The sequence below is a fragment of the Colobus angolensis genome, unplaced genomic scaffold (assembly GCF_000951035.1).
Source record: "Colobus angolensis palliatus isolate OR3802 unplaced genomic scaffold, Cang.pa_1.0 Scaffold597, whole genome shotgun sequence".
Taxonomy (NCBI): domain Eukaryota; kingdom Metazoa; phylum Chordata; class Mammalia; order Primates; family Cercopithecidae; genus Colobus; species Colobus angolensis.
In genome coordinates, this window is record NW_012119565.1 from 197,313 (window position 1) to 218,905 (window position 21,593).

General features: G+C 46.3%; 1 protein-coding gene across 1 annotated transcript in view; it reads right to left on the reverse strand.

Moving 5' to 3' along the window:
- Positions 1-4,452: 4,452 nt before the first annotated feature.
- ITGB3 (integrin, beta 3 (platelet glycoprotein IIIa, antigen CD61)) overlaps positions 4,453-21,593 on the reverse strand; it is a 56,762-nt gene continuing 39,621 nt past the window's right edge. Inside the window, exons 11-15 of the mRNA XM_011962566.1 lie at positions 15,353-15,575; positions 14,310-14,410; positions 12,059-12,178; positions 7,151-7,317; positions 4,453-4,752 (exon numbers count right to left, since the gene is read on the reverse strand). Coding sequence (XP_011817956.1) covers positions 4,687-4,752; positions 7,151-7,317; positions 12,059-12,178; positions 14,310-14,410; positions 15,353-15,575 — 677 coding nt within the window. The 3' untranslated portion in view covers positions 4,453-4,686. The remainder of the gene's footprint in view (positions 4,753-7,150; positions 7,318-12,058; positions 12,179-14,309; positions 14,411-15,352; positions 15,576-21,593) is intronic.

Here is a 21,593-nt window from a genome sequence, read left to right on the forward strand (position 1 = left end):
AAAAAAAAAAAGACTCGAAGACAAAGATTATGTTATCAGTGTTCTATAAAGTACTTCAGTCCCACACTGTTGATGCTCAATAAATTTTAAATAGCCAAAAGTAAAGTAACAAATTCTAAGTATTATTCTAGCATCCTATAGGATGATAATGTTAATAATAAAGATTTTGATCCCATCTCGGCTGTGAATAAATTCTGTAAGAATATTTCCTTGCTTGTGTCTTGGTACACATAAAAAGTATTCTGTTAGTTTTTCCCCAGGATTCTATTCTTTCAGTTTTTCATGGGAATTTGTGGTCATGAGTGAAACCAAGATGCCCAAGATCATTTAACCTGGAAAATGGGTCAAAGTAGATTTTCATTTTGTGTGGGTGGATATTTCATCTTCTGAGTATGTCAGTCAAGGTTTGCCATTAACTGTATAGAGTAACTGAGCTGCCTTACTATAAAGTTTTTTCTAGACCAGAAGGCTAAATATCTGACTCCTTAAATCAGTTGTTCTTAAACTTGAGCATGAATTAGAATCACCTGGAAGGCTTCTTAAACCAGATCATGGGTCCCCGCTCCCAGATTTTCTGATTCAGCAGCTGTGGAGTGGGGTCTGTCAATTTTCATTCCTAACAAGTTTCTAGCTGATAATGATGTTGCTGGTCTTGGGACCACACTTTGACAACCACTGCCTTAGATCAAATTTAGGCATTTAAATGGTCCTGTAAATAATTTGCCATTAAGCTATTATTTTATCCATTTATGCTTCCTACAAACAAAATCTAGGCTACACTGGCAGTCTGTTCTTTTGAGGTTGCACAAGTTCCTAAATAATACCCAATTAAAAAAAAAAAAAACTCAAACTCTTAGAACAGTAATAACCTACTCATTTAAAAAATATTAAGCCTAAAGAGTGCTGGGCCTGGTGGCTCACACCTATAATCCCAGCACTTTGGGAAGCCGAGGCTGGTGGATCAGTTGAGGTCAGGAATTCGTGACTATCCTGGCCAACATGGTGAAACCCCATCTTTAGTAAAAATACAAACATTAGCTGGATGTGGTGGTGCACACCTGTAATCCCAGCTACTCAGGAGGCTTAGGCAGGAGAATCGCTTGAGCCCCAGAGGCAGACGTTGCAGTGAGCAGGGATCACACTACTGCCCTCCAGCCTGGGCAACAGAGCAAGACTCCATCTCAAAAATAAATAAATAAAAATACAAAATTTGCCAGGCATGGTGGTAGGCACCTGTAATCCCAGCTACTCGGGAGGCTGAGGCAGGAGAATCTCTTGAGCCCAGGAGGCAGAGGTTGCAGTGAGCCGAGATCGCACCCACTGCACTCCAGCCTGGGTGACAGAGCGAGACTCCGTCTCAAAAAAAAAAAAAGGTATATATAAAGAGAAGCTCTGGATTCTGTACCCATAGTAGTCATCATTCTGTTACATTTGGAAATATGCTTGTTCTAAAATAATCATTTCTGAGTCAATGACACTTATTCTTTTCATCCAAAGGAAACAGAAATAACAACACAGGAAGCACTGGGCAGCCTTAGGCTAATTCTTTTTGGAAAGTACATTTAATTCACTGTTGTACAAACCCAAACAGAGAAGGTAAGGTTAGGAAGTCAGGAAGGCACTTAAGAAATTTCAACCAGGAATACTTAACAAAGAAAAAGAGGCCTTTGGACCCACACATTAAAATCATGGATGACCAGCTGGGCATGGTGGCGCATGCCTGTAAGCCCAGCACTGTGGGAAGCTGAGCAGGGCAGATCGCCTGAGGTTAGGAGTTCGAGACCAGACTGGCCAACATGGCGAAACCCCGCCTCTACTAAAACTACAAAAATTAGCCAGTCATGGTGGCAGGTGCCTGTAATCCCAGCTACTGGGGAGGCTGAGGCAGGAGAATCGCTTGAACCCGAGAGGCAGAGGTTGCAGTGAGCTGAGATCGTACCATTGTATTCCAGCCTAGGCAACAAGAACAAGGCTTCGTCTCAAATTTAGAAAAAAAAAAAATCATGGATGACCTAGGAATATCAGAGAAGTAAAGAACTGACTCCTAATATGGCAACTTGTCAGGAATATTCAGTTTCCCATTATTGTCCACAGATCCTGGGACTAGACATAAATTTTCTCCAAAAGAGCTAGACACAATCCCTTTGTGCTGTATTATCTGATGCCAGAACACTGTTTAACTGTTCACCCCACAGGCCAAAACTGCTATTTGCCACCTCATGAATGCAGCTACTGGTTATCCCCACATATTGACAAATAGTACTGGTCTTCAAGACCTGTGAACTTCATTCCAGTGGCTCAGGCAAGATTCCTGATTTGATTCACCCTTTAAATACATTTTCTTCCCCGCTTTGATACAGTTTCTTCATATAAAACATGTTATCTAAAGAAAATGTCCCATTAACATTCTCATGGACTCTGTCTTAGTAGCTGAAGGTGATAACTAAGTTCTAGACTTCTTGGATCCATGACTATCCCTCCCCGTCCCCTATTTATGCCTCTACCACATTCCCATTCCCTATAGTAAGGAGTAATCCATGGGTGAGACAAGGCTCAGTCATTGCCCCATATCCAATTCCAAGGCTTATTCTCAATGTTAACACAAGAATACAGAATAGATATTTCAGCTACTTATGGATTCCTCTTCCCTAATATGTGGCTGCAAATGTGTGCAAAGTGAAGAAAGAAATAATAGCTAAATGAAGCTTAAGTGCTACATCAGGAGAGATGTAACTATCAACAAATGTTGGAAAAGGGGTTTGGAGAGAGGATAGAATGAGACTTTCATTGAGAAAGGTGATATGGAATGACATCTGCTCTTGCCAAAGCCAGGTCTCTTAGATCTCCCAACTAAAAACACACACAGTATCAATATCCCACAGAATCTTGATCACACATTTGATGCCACAGTAAGTCCCAGCATCTTAGAATGTTGATACTGAAAGAGATCTTCAAGACTGGCTGCTCAAAACCCATTTCTCAAACTAGAAAACAGCCTTAAGAAGAAGAAAGTGACTTGCCTTAATTAGAGTTAAAGATTATTTAGCTGCAACACTGAGATCAGAACTCCTGTTTTCTGCTCATGGAACAACTGTTGATAAGGCTTTCTTTTTCTCTTGGGCATTTGGGGGTGGCTTTTAATGTTGGATGTATGTCAACACCAATGGAGCCACTGCTTTTCTGAGACAAAAGAACAGTCCTTCCTCCTCAGGAAGGGTCCAATGTGTCCATACATCTATCCCTGTAGCCTGCTATCATGAGAGAGCCCCTCACAGATCCAGCCACTGGTCAGTGACTTGCTGTGAATGATGCCAAGTGGGAGTGTCTGTACCCTGCCCAAGTCTGTGTGGCTTCCTATGCTCTCCTTCTTTGCCATCATATAAATTTACAAACATAATGCAAGCATGTTTATGTACATAATCCTTTAGGTTAAGAAAACCTCATCATGAGAAAAATAAAATAAAATTGCACTGTGGCCTCTCAGATTAAAGACTGAGTTAAAATGAGGTTGTCCAACCCATAGAAGAACAGGCCACACATGCTGGTGCAACTGACCCATCATTCCATCCTGGCACTTATTCCCAGCCAACTCATGGGAATAATTCCTTCACAAGGCAGCCAAGAGGTAGTAGGTAAATACAATCAGCCCCATGGGTGGATACAGCACGCCAAGGCACAGGGCTGGGTATGTGGAGGTGCTATGAACGAGGGACAGAAGGCTGGAAGGGTAGGGCCAGACCTCTGGCTCTACAATAGCACTCTCTCCCTTTGAGGAAAAGCATTTGGTCATGAGAGATATCCCCAGCTCATAGCAAATGTCTACAGCAGTGAGGGTGTGGAATTAGGAGGTAAAGAGATGGTGCTGGCCTAAGGGTGACACACTTCTTCTAAACAAACCTCCAGAGTAGAGCTGACAATAAGGCAAATCTGAAGGGTTGTGATTACGAACTGGGAGATGCTGGTACATCCCCCAGGCCATGAATGACCCTGAGTGGCCCAGACATCCTCACTCCCTACAGGTCAAAGAATTAGGTTGCAAGGACTTCCCTTGCGAGAGAACCATAGCTGGGTTGAGGGGATGGCAAAAGGCACAGGCAGCTCTGATAGTTCAGCTCTCCCTGACTCCTCCTTCGGCCTGAGGGAGGGGAAAGGAGGCAGAAGTACAGATGACCTGGGCTGCCAAGCACAGCAGTTCCTACTATAGCTGCTGAGAGTCAGGCCCAAGAACCATAAACTTATGAACTCAGGGTAGAGCCAAGGTTTGGCGTCCCTTCCTCTGAAATGAGAGGTCTCAGCCCTGCCTTTCTCTTCAGGGACAATGGCCTGATGAGGAAAGCTGGCTTCTCACTGAGGTAATGAAGAACACCTGCTCAGCTCCATAGTCACCCTCAAGCTAAGCAGGAAGAATCCCCTGCAGGAGGCATTCTGGGGACAAAGGCTAAGGAGCTCGGCTTATCAGGACACATCACAATTTTAAATTACACACTCCCACACACAACACACACAAACACACAGACACACACACACACACACAGACCCACACTTCCACATACTGACATTCTCCCAACCCACCCCACTCTGAGCCCCAAATCCCTCCCCACAAATACTGTCCTCTGTAAACATGATGGCAGAGACTACTGCAATCGTGGCACAGGCTGATAATGATCTGAGGATGACTGCTTATCATTAAGTGCCCCGGTAGGTGATATTGGTGAAGGTAGACGTGGCCTCTTTATACAGTGGGTTGTTGGCCTGTGGAGGAAACAGAAAAGCATCTTACAGTGACTTCCTCAGTCCTTCCCTACCCTGAATGTTTAAAATTCATCTCAGAAGTTTTCCCAAGGCACCCTTCCCTGGAATACACCATCGATGAAACAGAATAATGTTCATTTTACTCACACTTTAGTTCTTGGCATGGGAATCGATAGGAAATAACAGGAGGAGATGAGGTAGAATGCCATCCTGCCACCATTTCTTATTCTTATTATTATTATTATTTTAGACAGGGTCTCATTTTGTTGCCCAGACTGGAGTGCAGTGGCACAATCTCGGCTTACTGAAACCTCCACCTCCCCTGACTTAAGATATCCTCCCACCTCAGCCTCCCAAGTAGCTGGGACTATAAGCACACACCACCATGTCTGGCTACTTTTTACATTTTTTTGTAGAGATGGGGTTTCGTCATGTTGCCCAGGCTGGTCTCAAACTCCTGAGCTCAAGCGATCCACCTGCCTCAGCCTCCCAAAGTGCTGGAATTACAGGCGTGAGCCACCACACCTGTTCCCTGCCACTATTTCTAAGGAGCTAAATTCAGCCTAGCACTCTTCAGTGATCCCACAGCATTCAGGGATAGAACTTCTCCTATTTCACCCCATGTCCCCCTCTCTTTTGCCCTTCTCCTATTTTCCATTCCCTGTGACAGTGATGGGAGATGTGGACAAGGACAGAAATGTAGCAGGTGGAATTCAGAACACAGAGGAAAGCTTTTGCTCAAATAATTATTAATTCGTTTTCATCTAATCTGGCCAAGTACTAACCATGGCCAGGCATGGTGGTTTATGCCTATAATCCCAGCACTTTTAGGGGCCAAAGTAGGAAGATCACTTGAGCCCAGGAGATTGAAGCTGCACTGAGCCATGATGGCACCATTGCATTCCAGCATGGATGACAGAATGAGACCCTGTCTCAAAAACAGAAGGAAGGAGGGAAGGGAAGGGAAAGAAAAGGAGAGGAGGGGAGGAAGGGAAGGGGAGGGAAGTAAAGGAAAAAGGAAGGAGAGGAGAGGGGAGGGGAGGGGGGGGAAGAGGAGAGAAAGAGAAAGCACTATCCACAAACTGTCACGTTATCAGGAAAAAGACCCTCACTAGGTTTCCCAAACTATTTTCCAACAGAAAGTAACAAATCCTATACGGTCTAGGAGTCCTTAATGGTGGCTTCAAGAAACACATTCTTGGCCAGGTATGGTGGCTCACACCTGGAATCCTAGCACTTTGGGAGGCTGAGGCAGGTGATCATGAGGTTAGGAGTTCGAGACCAGCCTGGCCAACATGGTGAAACCCTGTCTCTACTAAAAATACAAAAAGTAGCTGGGTGCGGTGGCTGGCACCTGTAATCCCAGTTACTCAGGAGGCTGAGGCTAGGAGAATCACTTGAACCTGGGAGGCCGAGGTTGCAGTGAGCCAAGATCGCTGCACTCCAGCCTGGGTGAAGAGCAAGACCCTGTCTCCAAAAAAAAAGAAAGAAAGAAGCACATTCCTGTGGGCCTCATAGGTACAGGATGTTCCACACTGTTCTAACAGAAACATCTCAGTTTCTTGGGACCCTTGAATATAAAGCTCTGGGGTCAACATCAAATGGGAACAAACTTGCAGCCTAACCCTGGACATTTGGGGAGTCAAACAGCCATTTAGAGGGTCTAGGAAAAAAGTTGAAATGTGAAAGAAGAGCCAAAAGAGAATAGAGTAAGATTAAGTATATAGAAAGTTCTCAGTAAATGCTTATTTAATTGGAATAAATCAGGATAAAAGAGTAAAGTCTGATTTGGAAGTAACTTTTTATTTTATTTTATTTTATTTTATTTTATTTTTGTTTATTTTAATTTTATTTATTTTTTTTGAGATAGAGTCCTGCTCTGTCAGCCAGAGAAGGGTGTGATCTCCGCTCACTACAACCTCCACCTAATGGTTCAAGCAGTTCTCCTGCTTCAGCCTCCCGAATAGCTGGGATTACAGGTGTGCACCACCACACCCGGCTAATTTTTGTATTATTAATAGAGACGGGGTTTCACCATGTTGCCCAGGCTGCTCTCGAACTCCTGAGCTCAAGAGATCTGCCCACTATGGCCTCCCAAAGTGCTGGGATTACAGGCACGAGCCACCAGGCACGAGCCACCAGGCCCAACCTGGAAGTAACCATTTATTTGAGGAGAAAGAATAGAATGAGGTGGAATGACATCCTGCCACTATTTCTAAGAGGCTGAAGGAAGCTGAAGGACAAAGGGATAGTGAGACCATGTCTCCCCGTTTCCAGAAGAGAGGATAACAGAAACACGGTGGTGCTGGCTGAACCTGACCACCCAAAGCATCTGTTGCTTCCACATAAGGGCCTCAGACCAATGACTTTTTAGAAAAAGCCCAGCCCAATCTCTTACTGTGTCCCATTTTGCTCTGGCGCGTTCTTCCTCAAATTTAGCAAACTCTTTTCGGTCGTGGATAGTGATGAGGAGCTTCCAGATGAGCAGAGTGGCAAGGCCGATGAGTAGAATGGCCCCCATCACTGACAGCAGGACCACCAGGATGTCAGGGCCCTTGGGACACTCTGTGAGGAAGAAGCACAGAGCAGGCGGTTGTGAATGAAGCAGGAATCACTTGAACTGGCTATGAATAAGGTGTTCTTGACAAAGTAATTAAGGTCCTTGAAGGAAATAGGACAGTTTTCAAAAATTAATTTTTTTACAGAGACAATCATTAGGACAGCAATAATCTGCGCTGAGTGACTCAAATCAGAAGTCTAGACCTGGTAACCCCTAGACGGAACCCAGCCACACCTTTGTGTGGGGGTTCACCCAAGTGTTTATTTTAAAAATTAAACACAAAGAAGAGAACAACAGACACTGGAATCTCCTAGAGGGTGGAGGCCAGGAGGAGGGTGGGAATCAAAAAACTATCTATGAGTCACTATGCTTATTACCTGGGTGACGAAATAATAGGTACATCAGACCCCCGTGACTCACAATTTATCCACAGAACAAACCCACACATGTACGCCTAAAGCTAAAATAAAATTTTTTACAAAAAATTTAAAAATAAAAAGCTGGGTGTGTGGTTCACACCTGTAATCCTAGTACTTTGGGAGGCCAAGGAGGGCAGAGCACCTGAGGTCAGGAGTTTGAGACCAGCCTGGCCAACATGGTGAAACCCCGTCTCTATGAAAACTACAAAAATTAGCCTGGCGTGGTGGCGGGCACCTGTAATCCCAGCTACTCAGGAGGCTGAAGCACAAGAATCACTTGAACCTGGGAGGTGGAGGTTGCAGTGAACCGAGATCACACCATTGCACTCCAACCTGGGTAACAGAGCAAAATTCCATCTCAAAAAATAAAATAAAATAAAATAAAAAATAAAAAATTGATTTTATTGGCCGTATTGAATAATCAGGAGATTCTCCCCTGAAAATTTCATATTAGTCTCTTTAAAAAGAAAATCCAGGCCAGGCACAGTGGCTCATGCCTATAATGCCAGCACTTGGGAGGCCGAGGCAGGAGGATAGCTTGAGTCCAGAAGTTCAAGACCAGCCTGGGCAACATGGTGAGGCCCTGCCTCTACAAAATTGTTTTTCTTAATTAGCCAGGCATTGTGGCATATGCCTGTAGTCCCAGCTACTCAGGAGGCTAAGCTGGGAGGATCGTTTGAGCCTGGGAGGTCAAGGCCATAGTGAGCCATGATCCTGCCACCACTCTCCAGCCTGGATGACAGAGGGAGAGCCTATCTCAAAAGAAAGAAAGAGAGAAAGAGAAGGAGGGAGGGAAGGAGAGAGGGAGGGAGGGAGGAAGAAAAGGAAGGAAGGAAGGAAGGAAGGAAGGAAGGAAGGAAGGAAGGAAGGAAGGAAGGAAGGAAGGAAGGAAGGAAAGAAAGGAAGGAAGGAAATCCAAAGATTTAGAAACACTGACACCTATATTCCTGCAGGGCAGCAGCTAGCTAGAGCTGAGGAGGAGCTGCTCCTTTTACTTGGAATGCTTATTTTCTAGTTTACCAGAATCCGCACCATTCTCCCTTCTCTCTCCTAGAGGAAGGCAGTGTGATTTGTTGGTGTGTCTGTGCTCCTGTGGACGCTAGAGCCAGACTCCCTGGGTTTGAATCCTGACTTATCGCTTAACTTTGATACATGATCTTTGGAAAATTACTTAACCTTTCTGAATGTCTGTTTCCTGTTTCTCCATCTTTAAAATGAAGATAGTAATAGCACTGACTGTAAAAGAAACTTGTTATGAGGAATAATTAAATTAAATATATCTTAAAAACTCAGAACAATGCCTGGCACAGAATAAGTGCTCAGTAAATATCAGCTACCATTGTAACTGATCTTTTTTATATCCAGCTGTTTTCACTAACTTACTTGCTTCCTTAGCCACTGTAAGTATTTGTGTCTGTTACCCTGGTTCAGATATTTACATTCCTGAGGGCTGTGAACCTAATGACATTTTTTGCATTCTTAGAGACCAGGACCTGCCAGCCAAGACAATATTTTGGGTTCTTTCCCAAAATATTTAGTCATCTAAAATCATAACCCTATTGAAAGCTGACTTCCTGTTCAACCCCAGTCAACAACTAAAACAGAGGCATGTCACCCCTCTGGGGGTCGGGCTGAGTATACTCTGCAGAGCTCTGCTTCCCACAAATGTCAGGTATCTAATCTTATTCCAGTAACCTCAAGTGTTATGAAACCAGGTGTTTATATATGAGGGTACTAATGAGCCTGGAGAGGAAGTCACACCCACTTTCCACACTGTCTCCTACCTTCTTCTCCAAACATATACCCAGTGCTCACCACACACAACACAAAAACAACCACCACCGTAACCCAAGCTGGCTGTCTCCCAACCCACCAAATTACAACCTGTCTATAATTAAATGAGTGCCTGGAGAGAGGCTGTGAGGTTCCAGTGTTCAAGTTCCCAGGAATGAAGGGCCCCAGTTCTGCTGGGAAAAACAATTATGGATTCTTTGGAAGATTTGGGTAGGGCTGACCCTCAATTATCAAAGTAAAATCTCTTTAATTCTGCACATTAGTATGGTCAAGACAGGTAGGGTGCCAGAAGGTCTTCACGGGAAAACAATCTGTTAACCATGTGTCCTGAAAGGAGTTTGGGGTGGGCTTCCTGGAAGCAGAGGGCAAGATCAGGTGACCTCTGGAGGGCTCTTCCAGCCACAGCAGGGGACCAATGGCAAATGACCCAAGGTCAGAGGAGTCTGGGTATGGTTGGCAGTTTCAGCAAACAAAAACACAGGATGCTTGGCCCCGTGCGGTGGCTCAGACCTGGAATTCCAGCACTTGGGAGACCAAGGCAGCCAGATCACTTGAAGTCAGGAGTTCAAGACCAGCCTGGCCAACATGGTGAAACCCTGCCTCTACTAAAAATACAAAAGTTAGTTGTGTTGGTGGGCGCCTGTAATCCTAGCTACTCAGGAGGCTGAGGCAGCAGAATTGCTTGAACCCGGGAAGCAGAGATTGCAGTGAACCAAGATCATGCCACTGTACTCCACCCTGGGCAACAGAGCAATACTCTGTCTCAAAAAAAAAAAGAAAAGAAAACACCAGGAAGCCAAGACAAATTTGAATCAGATAAATGATTATTTTTTACTATCAGTGTGTACCAAATATTGCATGGGACATAGTATATTCTATTTGGCAACCCCATCTGGGAGTGATAAGAGCCCAGCTCAAGAGCCCATTCCATGAGGTTAAATTCCATTTGGCCAATGCCAAAACTTTTGGCAGTGTTGTCTTTACTGCCCTACAGTGGCTTAGCCCTTCAAGGAGAGCAGCTGCAAGAGCATGAGTTGGGGAAGAGAAAGAGAATGATCTCCTCCATTGTCTGAGACCCCAGCTGCAACATTCTACTCAAAGACAGGAAATGACTGGAGTTGGGAGACAAGCAGGGAGGCAGAGCCTAGAATTCCAGAGCAACAACATAGGAAATGTTGGCCCTGTGTATTGGCTCATGCTGTAATCCCAGCACTTTGGGGGGCTGAGGCGAGGGGATCACTTGAGCCCCGGAGTTTGAGACTAGCCAGGGCAACATAGCAAGACTTTGTCTCTACAAAAAATAAAACTTAAAAAGTAGCCAGGTGTGGTAGTGTATGCCTGTAGTCCCAGGGAGGCTGGGATGGGAGGATTGTGTGAGCCCAAGACGTTGAGACTACAGTAAGCCAAGGTCACACCACTGCACTCCAACCTGGGCAACAAAATGAGACCCTATCTCAAAAAAAAAAGATAGGAAACATGGGTCTATGGATCTGGGGTCTGTTCTCCTAATGTGGAGGAAGGGGTCTACTGGCAGTGAATACTCAAAAGTGTTTTCTAATAATTCATCTTAATACGTTGTTTAAGGAGAACAAAGGCCATAAAGGTGTTAAAGGGAAGCAAGCAATAGACAGCATTGGATGGTGACAAACCTGTGGCTGGTCTGTGTATGATGGGATGGATTCCTCCTGCTCCCAGAAGGCACTGTCCTTTCAGTGTTCAGGGCAACCTTGCCTTAGTGCCGCAAACCCATCCCTACCCCATCCTGCAGTAAACTTGGAAAGGTAATACCTCTAACCAATCAGGTCTTCCTCTGAAGCACAGTCAAGTTGCTCTTGGCAACCATCTCAATTTTAATAGTGCAGATGCCATGTGCTGTAAAGTCCTAAAATTTAAATTCTTTATTTCTTGACATCATTGCCTCAAAAAAATGCAGTGATATATTTTGTCCATTAATGAGATCCATATCTATCTTCTTCTCCTTACCCTCTTTCTGATTTTCCTGTCTCCTCAATTAACAAGTCACTTTCTTGGTAATATTTGTGTTTATAAATACCCTTCATCCAGATGACGGTCCCTAACTTATCATTTGGTTTTTTGTTTGTTTGTTTGTTTGTTTGTTTGTTTGAGACAGAGTCTCACTCTGTTGCCCAGGCTGGAGTGCAGTGGCGCAATCTCAGCTCACTGCAACCTCCGCCTCCTGGGTTCAAGTGAGTCTCCTGCCTCAGCCTCCCGAGGAGCCGGAATTACAGGCATGTGCCACCATGCCCGGCTAACGTTTTTGTATTTTTAGTAGAGAGAGGGTTTCACCATGTTGACCAGGCTGGTACTGAACTCCTAACCTCAGGTGATCCACCCACTTCAGCCTTCCAAACTGCTGGGATTACAGGCATGAGCCACCACACCTGGCTCCTAACTTATTACTTGCAGGCTTAACCTGTTTTGCTTAAGAACATAGATGAGTAGAGATTCCTGCCTAACATGGTTCTCCCTCTCCCTCCTGGGGCAGGGCCGGGAGCCCTCAGGGTTCACTCACCTGGCTCTTCTACCACATACAGGATGGACTTTCCACTAGAGTCTTCATAGTACTGGAATCTGACGACACAGTCATCCTCATTCTTATAGGTACAATTCACTGCATCCTTGCCAGTGTCCTCTGGGAGTAGGGAAAATGGAGGAATAAAAAGTGAGACAACTACTGGAAGATGGGGCTACTCCAAACCCCTATCACAGGACTTCCGGGAAAGTGTGTGACAGGAAACCCTGTGCCTCATGTGCACAATGCCTAGATTCAAAGTGGCTGTTGTTTCTGGCAGTTGCCACTCACTGACCCTCACTGATATATTTTGTACTGCACAGGCCCTTTTTGGTTACTAATCCTTCCTCTGAAAGGGACATGATGTAACAGTATTACACAATTTAATTCAAATCCTGGCTTCACTCCTACCTGTTGTGTGATCTTGGGTAAGTTACCTGACCTCATCAAGTCTTTCTTCATCTATAAAAAGAAAATGATACCCCAATCTTACAAGGTCAGTGAACTAAACAGCACAAACAGTGCCTAACATATAGTAGGTGTACTCTTCCCTCTCTTTCCTTTCTCTGCTTGCTTAGTGATTCTTAATAGTTTGCTTATGCAGCTGTTCTATTTCTTCCATTTATGTTTCTGATCTGGTATACCTCCCCAGAGCTATCCTCTCTTCTCTGACTCCCACCATGTTTTGTAGACTTCATCTCTTGTAATTCTAAAGCTTGTTATACTGCCAATGATACTAGAGGTTACCTTCCACCAACTGCACTATGCCCCATACTGATGAAACCAGATAAGTAAAACTGACACATGATGAAATTAAGCAAATGTACTCAGGTTACACAGCAAATGAGTGATGAAGCAGAACAAGAACAGGAGTCTAAAAGCACATCCTGCAGACTTGAACTCAACAACCCTTCAGAAAACCAGTGGTATTATAATACAGGGAAAAGAGTATGAATTTCAGGATCTAGTTCTTAACTTAATTTGCCATTCCCTTGCTTGGGCCAGTTACTTAACTTTCCTGAGACTCAAAATGAAGATAATAACAGTACTGTAGTTCTACTTCACTAGGCTATTGACAGAAGAATAAGATAATGTATATGAAAGATACTTTATAACTTTTACAAGCTATGACATTCCCTACAAATAAGCATTTATTTTAATATGCTTATTTCCATACTCTTTTCTCTGTACTATAATACCACCGGTAGAGGGGAGGTGGAGGTAGAGAACTACTTATCAATTAACTTGTAATACCCACCTAGACTAGATGATAAAAATAACTCAACATCTCAGCAGCTTCTCCTCTCTGAACTAATCATAGCAAGCCTAATCTCTTCCAGAGAAAAAACTGTTTCTTCAAACTCAATCCCCAAATCACTAATCTCACCCCAGCCCTACTTCTGATATTAGGCAAAAGGCCCAGAGATCTGACTCTTTTGCATAACACCCCCACCAGGAAGCTGACTGGCTGGCTGTGTCTTACTGTGGCTCTCTCTGAAATGTGTTTCTGCCTTCACGGGAGATTGCTATCTGTGGAGAGATTGCCATCTCTCTAGTACTACCCAGTGCCTCACTGGCCCACATAACTCTATCAGATGTGATGACAGCAGCAAAGATCATCTCCTTTTAAGTTAAGGTGAAGTACAGAGAATACTTCAAGAATAATTGCAGGCAAGATTTTTTTTCTCCCTATTGTTTGTATTTCTGTCTGTCTTATTTCAAAAGGGGCTCCAGAGAGGTAGAAGGACTTCAGATAAAGCTTTTGGTTACCTATCCATAAGGTTGAAGGTTTCCCTCCAAACCTGCAAAGCTTTAAGCAAAATCTTGGGCACTGCATAACACTTTTAGTTAAGTAAACTTGGTAAATGCTTACTAGCCTACTGAGCTAAGATTATGACTATCACAGGCAACCACTTCCCAGCTCTGTGCCTCAGTTTTTTCGTCTGCAAAATGGGATACATTCTCTTCCCTTCCTTAGGGAGGCACTTGCTCCCTTTGTTTTGCAGGCTCTTTTTGAGTCTGTGGGCTCTGGGAAGCAGAAGTGGTGGACGGTTGCACACACTAGTAAGAGAGGAGGACGACTCTCAGAGACATCAGCTCACATCAAGAGTCTGTTCATCAGGCCTGCACAACATTCCCTGAGGTAGGAGTCACGCTTCCATTTTACAGATGGGAGTTGGAGAGGTGCTGAGATTGAATTAGAAACATTTAGAACCTGGGTGTGTGCAACTCTAAGATGTGCTGAACTTACTAAGCTCTTTCACTGACTCAATCTCATCGCGGCAGTAACGGTTGCAGGTATTTTCATCATGTAGGGCTCCCCGGTCAAACTTCTTACACTCCACGCATTCTCTGAAGGAGAGAGGACACGGTGATTAAGGCAAAGAAGGTGCAAGCCTAAGCGTATCCCAGTCCAGCTCCGATCTCCATGCATTCAGAAAGCTGCTCTACCTCCATTAAAACACACACACACATACACACACACACACACACACGCCTGTAAGACAATCCTGGGGACATGAATGGCAAGTGTGGAGTTCAGGGGTGGGAGTGTCCCCCTCACCCACACGCAGCACCTGGCAGCCAGAAGCCTCCCAGGTCCTTCATTAAACCCGTCCCATCCAGGGCTATGCCAGGATGGTGAACCCTATGCCACTTCTGAGAACTATAAAGTCAGAACCAGTCATGTCATTTGGGGGCCCAGTGCAAAATGAAAATGTCAGCTCCCTTATTCAAAGATTACTAAGAATGTCAAGACAGTGATGGCAGAGCATTAAAACAAGCATGAGGCCCTTCTAGGTACAGGGCCCTGCACAGCTGCACAGGTTGCATGCTTGTAAATCTGGCCCTGCTGAAAGTGGTGAGCAGAATGGCAGTGCCGTGGACTTGGGCTGATGGGGCTTCCTCTGGCCACTAAAGTGGGAGGTTTGTAGTAGTTTCACAGTGTCCTCCATAATTCCAGCCCCACATCTCCCACTGAATCAGAACATCAGCACTGGATCGTTCCTCAGACTGGTTCAGCCTTCCTCCCAACTCAGAGGGAGTCAGGATGTCACCTCAGGAGAGGACATTCTCCAATCAAAGTCCAGCTCGTTCAAATTTGGCCCCTTCAGTCGGTTCTATTCCAACTTGCCCAAAGCCTTTGGCAAAAGGAGAGGTAGCCATCTGGCTGGAGTGGACTCCTCTCCCTAAGGCTCTGGTTAGCAAGAAACACACCTGGAGAGCTGGGGATTCTAGTCAGGGGACCCTCTCCTACCTCCCAGCCTCCCGGCTCTCTCCAAACCGCATACTCACTTCTTAAAGGTGCAGGCATCTGGGCAGGTAGGGCACTTCTCACAGGTGTCCCCATAGGAGCCCGGCTGGATACAGACACAGCTGCCACATTCACACTTGCCGCGGCCACTGCACAGAAGCCCATTGCTGGACATGCAGGTATCAGTACGTGTGGTACAGTTGCAGTAGTAGCCGGTCCAGTCGGAGTCACACAGGCAGTCCCCACAGCTGCACTGGCCATGGCCTGAAAACACACAGCCCAGGAAGGTGGACCAGCTGGTGAGAGCTCCACCCCCATGGCAGCAGGCTGCACACAACCACCCTGCTCTCCCAACCACACAGATAATGATCCTCCAGGTTGGCAGGGAATTGGCTCACTACCCAGCAGGGACAAACTCAGTTTTCTAGGTGTCCCAAGGTATGGCAGGACTTGCTCGGAGTCACTGTAGAGCAAAAGATTGTCAGGAACTAAGTCTCCTGGGCCTCCTGCCCTCTCTCTTGCCCTTTTCTGAATACCTCTGCCTTCTGAGAAAGGCAAGAGAAAGGGTAGCAGGCTTAGGAGACTTAGTTCCTTCTAGTCTAAGAACTAGAAGCAAGCTCTCTAGCCCTGAGGGCTGACACAGCACACAGCCACAGCCCTGAACCTACATAGGGCACTCAGTAGCCTTGACGGTGTGACCTGATGCTGGCAAAAGGTCTCACAGGCCCCAAAACTGTCTCCCTTTGACCTGACACAGGGCTGCTCGCCTCTCCTACCTGATCTAAGAGGCCTACCATTGTCGTCATCATGGCCACCCAATTGGGTTAGACAACAACATAGGGTCCAGTTTGGAAGAGCTGGTCCCATCCCACTAACAAAGCAGCCACCACTTCCATTATGCCGTTTCTCAAATCAGCTAGATGTTACCTTGCAGGGTGAGGAGCAGGGCTCTGAGGGCGCATGTACAAGACAGAAAAATTGTAACATGAGGAAAGAAGGAAAGGAGAGATCCAGGGCATGGGATTATTCCACATGCAGAGAGGGAAAGTGCACACAGAGCACCCTGAATGTATGGGTGGATGGGGTGGGGCACCCAAGAGGCAGAGGGACGGCACTGAGAGCCCATGGAGTTGGCCAGCGGAGCCAAGTAAGCAGAGAGAACAAATATCCCCTACCTCCCAGACTGCCAAGGGCCAGTGCAGTTAAACAAATCCCATGAAGGCCGTAGAGAAAAGAAGTCAGAAAATAAGAGAAATTAAATGAAAAAAAGAAAGATTTTCCTAAGGTGAACAGCAGTAGAGGCAATCGCTAGTAATGACCTCATGTAGCCCGATGGCCTCCCCCATGCCCCTGCTGAGTAGTCCTGGTTCCTGCCTCTGCACTCAACAGTTGGAGAAATGTTTGCCACAATTAAACATTTTTTAATTAATTAAATTATTTAAAGCTACAGGCGCAGTTCAAGTTTACCAACACAACTTTTCTTTCTTGTCCTGGTTCTCTTCTCAATCTGACCTCATCATATCATATCTGGGAGTTTCATCATATCATATCTGGGAGCGTAGGGGAACAGACTTGGAAAGCATTTAGAGAAGAGAACGTATATCTATTTTCCAAACCAACCAAGGAGGCATTTAATGTGTGTCAAGCACTGTGTCAAGTTCTTTTTCTTTTTATTTATTTGCTTTTTTTTTTTGAGGGAGTCTCACCCTATCACCCAGGCTACAGTGCAGTGGTGCAATCATTGCTCACTGTAACTTCAAACTCCTGGATTCAAGTGATCTTCCCACCTTAGCCTCCTGAGTAGCTGGGACTACAGGCATATGCCACCGCAGCTGGCTAATTATTTTTGTTTTTGTACAGATGGGAGTCTTGTTATATTGCCTAGGCTTGTGGGCTTATGCCAAGTTCTTTTTTTTTTTTTTTTTTTTTTTTGAGTCTCACTGTCACCCAGGCTGGAGTGCAGTGGCGCCATCTTGACTCACTGTAACCTCCACCTCCCATGTTCAAGCGATTCTCCTGCCTCAGCCTCCCAAGTAGCTAGGACTACAGGCATGCGCCACCATGCCTGGCTAATTTTTGTATTTTTAGTAGAGATGGGGTCTCACCATGTTGGCCAGCCTGGCCTTGAACTCCTGACCTCAGGTGATCCATATGCCTTGCTGTCCCAAAGAGCTGTGATTACAGGCCCAGCCAGCTGGTCCACCACACCCGGCCGCAAGTTCTTTAGTATGTTATCCTTTTCATTTCTGATAACAACCCTTTGAGGTCAGAGACGTTAAGTAACTTTCCCAAGGCCATACGCCTTTTAAATGGCAGGGTTAGGACTCAAACTGAAGTCACTGTGACTTCAGATCCCAAGTGCTTAGCCTCTATGCAGTGTCGTAAGCAATGTTTTTCCCTATTTATACTAATATGGTCTTTCTAGAAGATGTCTCTAACTTACAGAGAAAATGGCCTTAACCAGTAGAAGATGGAGCCAGTTTTAATGGAATATTCTTCAAATTGACCAGTGGAGGAAGAAAAGAGACCAAAGTAGTAAGAAAGAAGTTATGGAGGCTGGGCGCGGTGGCTCAAGCCTGTAATCCCAGCACTTTGGGAGGCCGAGACGGGCGGATCACGAGGTCAGGAGATCGAGACCATCCTGGCTAACACGGTGAAACCCCGTCTCTACTAAAAAATACAAAAAACTAGCCGGGCGAGGTGGCGGGCGCCTGTAGTCCCAGCTACTCGGGAGGCTGAGGCAGGAGATTGGCGTAAACCTGGGAGGCGGAGCTTGCAGTGAGCTGAGATCCGGCCACTGCACTCCAGCCCAGGCGACAGAGCAAGACTCCGTCTGAAAAAAAAAAAAAAAAGAAAGAAGTTACGGAAAGCCCGGTAACTGGGCTTGATCTCAATGAGAAATTTCAAGGAGGGAATATTTTAGGAGTCAAATGTACTGAACTATTTAAGCGAAGGGTGAATGGGCCTTATTGTAGACATTTCCATGCCCTGCCCTCAGCCTGGTCCTGTCTCCAGACAATTAAATCATCTCCCCTTCTCCAGTTGATTGTCAATTCCTCTGTGGCCAGGATTCTCTTTGTAAAACGTGATTTCTCAACCTTGGTACTTTTCAATATTTGGGGCCAGATAATTTTTTGTGGTGGAGGACTGTCCTGTACATTAGGATGTTTAGCAGCATCCTTGAGCTCCACCCACTAGATATCAGTAGCACCTTTCCAGTTGTAACAATCAAAAATATCACCAGACATTGCCAAATGTCCCCTGGGAGACAAAATAGCTCCTTCCCACCAGTTGAGAACCACTGTTTTAAAGTATCAGTCAACTTGATCATGCCACTCACCTGCTTAAAAATCTTCAAAGGCCAAGTGTGGTGGCTCATGCCTGTAATCTCAACACTTTGGGAGGCCGAGGCCGGTTGATCAGTTGAGCCCAGGAGTTCAAGACCAGCCAGGGCAACATAGCGAGATCCCATCTCTACAATTTTTTTAAAAATTATCCAGGCATGATGGCAAGAGCCTGTAGTCCTAGCTACTTGGGAAGCTAAGGCAGAAGGATCACTTGAGCCCAGTGGTCAAGGCTGCAGTGAGCCATGATAATGCCACTGCACTATGGGCTGGGCATGGAAAGAAATATCTGCTTCCCAGGAAGGACGGGGAACATAACCCAAGCTGCCCCAGCTGCCAAGTATATCTGGAAAGTAGAGATGTTGGGCTGCCAGAAGGGTGGGGAAAGCAGAAAGGCTGTGTCCCGAGGCTAGGTTCCCTAGAAGTACAGTTTGGATGAGGATCTTATTTAAGTGACTCACTGAGGAAGTAGAGAGGAGGGAGCGAAACAGGACAGGGCAAGAGGCAGAGCTGGCAGGAATGTGGTTTCAGCCAGATGCCCTCCAGCCTGATCCTACGTGAATGGTACCACAAAGCCAGGCCCACCCTGAGACAAAGAGTCTAGCCTTAGAGTAACCCCTTGTCCATCAGTCATTGGTCAACATCTAGGGGCAAGGCAGCTCCTGTCAGCCAAGGGCAGTTCTCCACAGAAGGGGCAGCTGTGAGCTGCTATCGGCCAACCTCACGGCAGCTGGGGGAGGAGTGCGCCAGCCAGCAGAGCTGCCCCCCCCGCCCTCCCCCGGGCCTTTCACTACACCCCGCATTTGGCCACCGCTCCTGGATGGGAAAGACCGACACCACAGGGGCCTGGCAGCACTCAGAGGCCTCCGCCTCCTCAGAAACTCTTGTCCCATAGTGTTTCCTTTGTGAGACTAAACAAAGTGATCTTTGACAAGATGGGCCAGCCAGGGAGTGAGGTTGGGAGTGGAAGTGACAGGTCAGAGCCAGCAGGCTGACCCCAAGAGCCTTGGTAGGGTCAGCCCTTAAAAGGAAGCCACAGTGTGGTAATGTCACAGGACTGGCGCCCCTCCAGCAAAAGGGAGGCTGAGCCTGGGTTCATCAGAAAGTCAGAGGAGTAAAGTAAGAAATTAAGAGTGGAAGAAGAGAAAGGGAGGGAAGCCAGAAGAGGGAGGAAGGAACAGGTGCTTGAGGTCATTGGGAACACGAGCCCCACAGCTAGGCCTTCTGGGCTGATGCTCGCTCCAGTCCTCTCTGTCCTGAGCCTGCCCTTCCTCTGAGATCCGTCAGACATCCCACCTCCTCCGTGAAGCCGCCCAGGCCTCCCCTGTCCCCAGTCAGTCTCGCTCCAGTGGACTCCTATAACACTCCCTAAGCACCCCACACTTCTGGGATCTGTCAGATTCAACCTCATGTTGGAAATTATCCTTGGTTAACTGTCTTATTCACACCTCTCTATCCTACTCCACAACAGCACAGAATCTGGCTCACACAGGGTACCTGACTGATCTGTGGCTGTGGTTGTGGCCAGTGGAAAACCCCCTTGAGGATGATGCACTTCTTGATGTTTGAGGCAGGAATGTTGATCATGGGCAACCATGAAGACCAGACCCAAAGTAGAGAGGGGACAAGGGGGATGGCCAGGGAACCAGCCACCATGCTTACAGGCCAGGGGGCTAGGGAAATGGCCAAGTCACAGCACACCTGCCTCCTGAGCCCCTGCTTGTGGCAAAGAATGGAGCATAGAGCCAGCAGCTCTGGTGAAAGGCAATGGTGAGCAGGGCTGTAAGCCTGAAGAGGTCAGGGATCATGCATGACCCTTTGTTCACTCATATGGACCAAATGATGGCACAGAGCAGATGCTGAGTGACTTGCGCCCCTGAGTATCTGTCACTGGAGGATGTGATGATGGCACCACGGAGTCTAGACCTGAGGCTGGGTGGGTACCTGATACCCTAGCAAGACATGGTGGAGGGAGGCTGCAATGGCTGCCCTGGTTCCTTCATGGATTAGACTGGAATGCACTGAGGAGGAGCTGTTCCTGCACTAATGAGAGGCAGGAACCAGGGCTTCTGACCCAGTCAGCTTTGTTTTGTGGCTTTAGTGGGGCAGCAGCCAAAAGAAACACGCTCTGGCTGGGATCCTGCCACAGTGCCTCACACCAGACCAGGAACCATCAGGCCATGGAGGAGGACTGGGGGCGCCCCCGTGGTCCAGCCATACTCCTCTCCTAGGACCACCCTCTCTCCCTCAGTCCCCAACCTTCTTCCCAGGGGTCTCCCACTTCAAACTTACCCATTTCCTTTGGTACTTTGAATTAGATGTAAATACTTTAAATAGTAAAATGAAGTAAAACTCCTGCCTCACCCCCTAATTCAAATGGTTGTTGTTTGTGTGCTTTCATCTGTGTGTATCTGATCTCTTGCTCTCCCCTAATCATTCTGATAACACTTCCTTCCAAACTCTCTCTAAAATTTTATCAGCATAAGTAAAGGAAACAATGTTGTAGATAATAAAAAAGCAGTCATTTTTATGTTACTGTCATGCTTTAGAATGACACAGATCAACCTTTCTAAGTGAGTTTTTTTAAAGACTAATATCAGTATTAAAGTGAGTATCTGCATATTAGCTCAACTCATTAGAACCCCAATGCCAGCCAGGCGCAGTGGCTCACGCCTGTAATCCCAGCACTTTGGGAGGCCGAGGCGGGAGGATCACGAGGTCAAGAAATCGAGACCACCCTGGCCAACGTAGTGAAACCTCATCTCTACTAAAAATACAAAAATTAGCTGGGCATGGTGGTACACGTCTATAGTCCCAACTACTCGGGAGGCTGAGGCAGGAGAATTGCTTGAACTGGGAGGCAGAGGTTGCAGTGAGCCAAGATCGCGCCACCGCACTCCAGCCTGGCGGTAGAGCAAGACTCTGTCTCAAAAAAAAA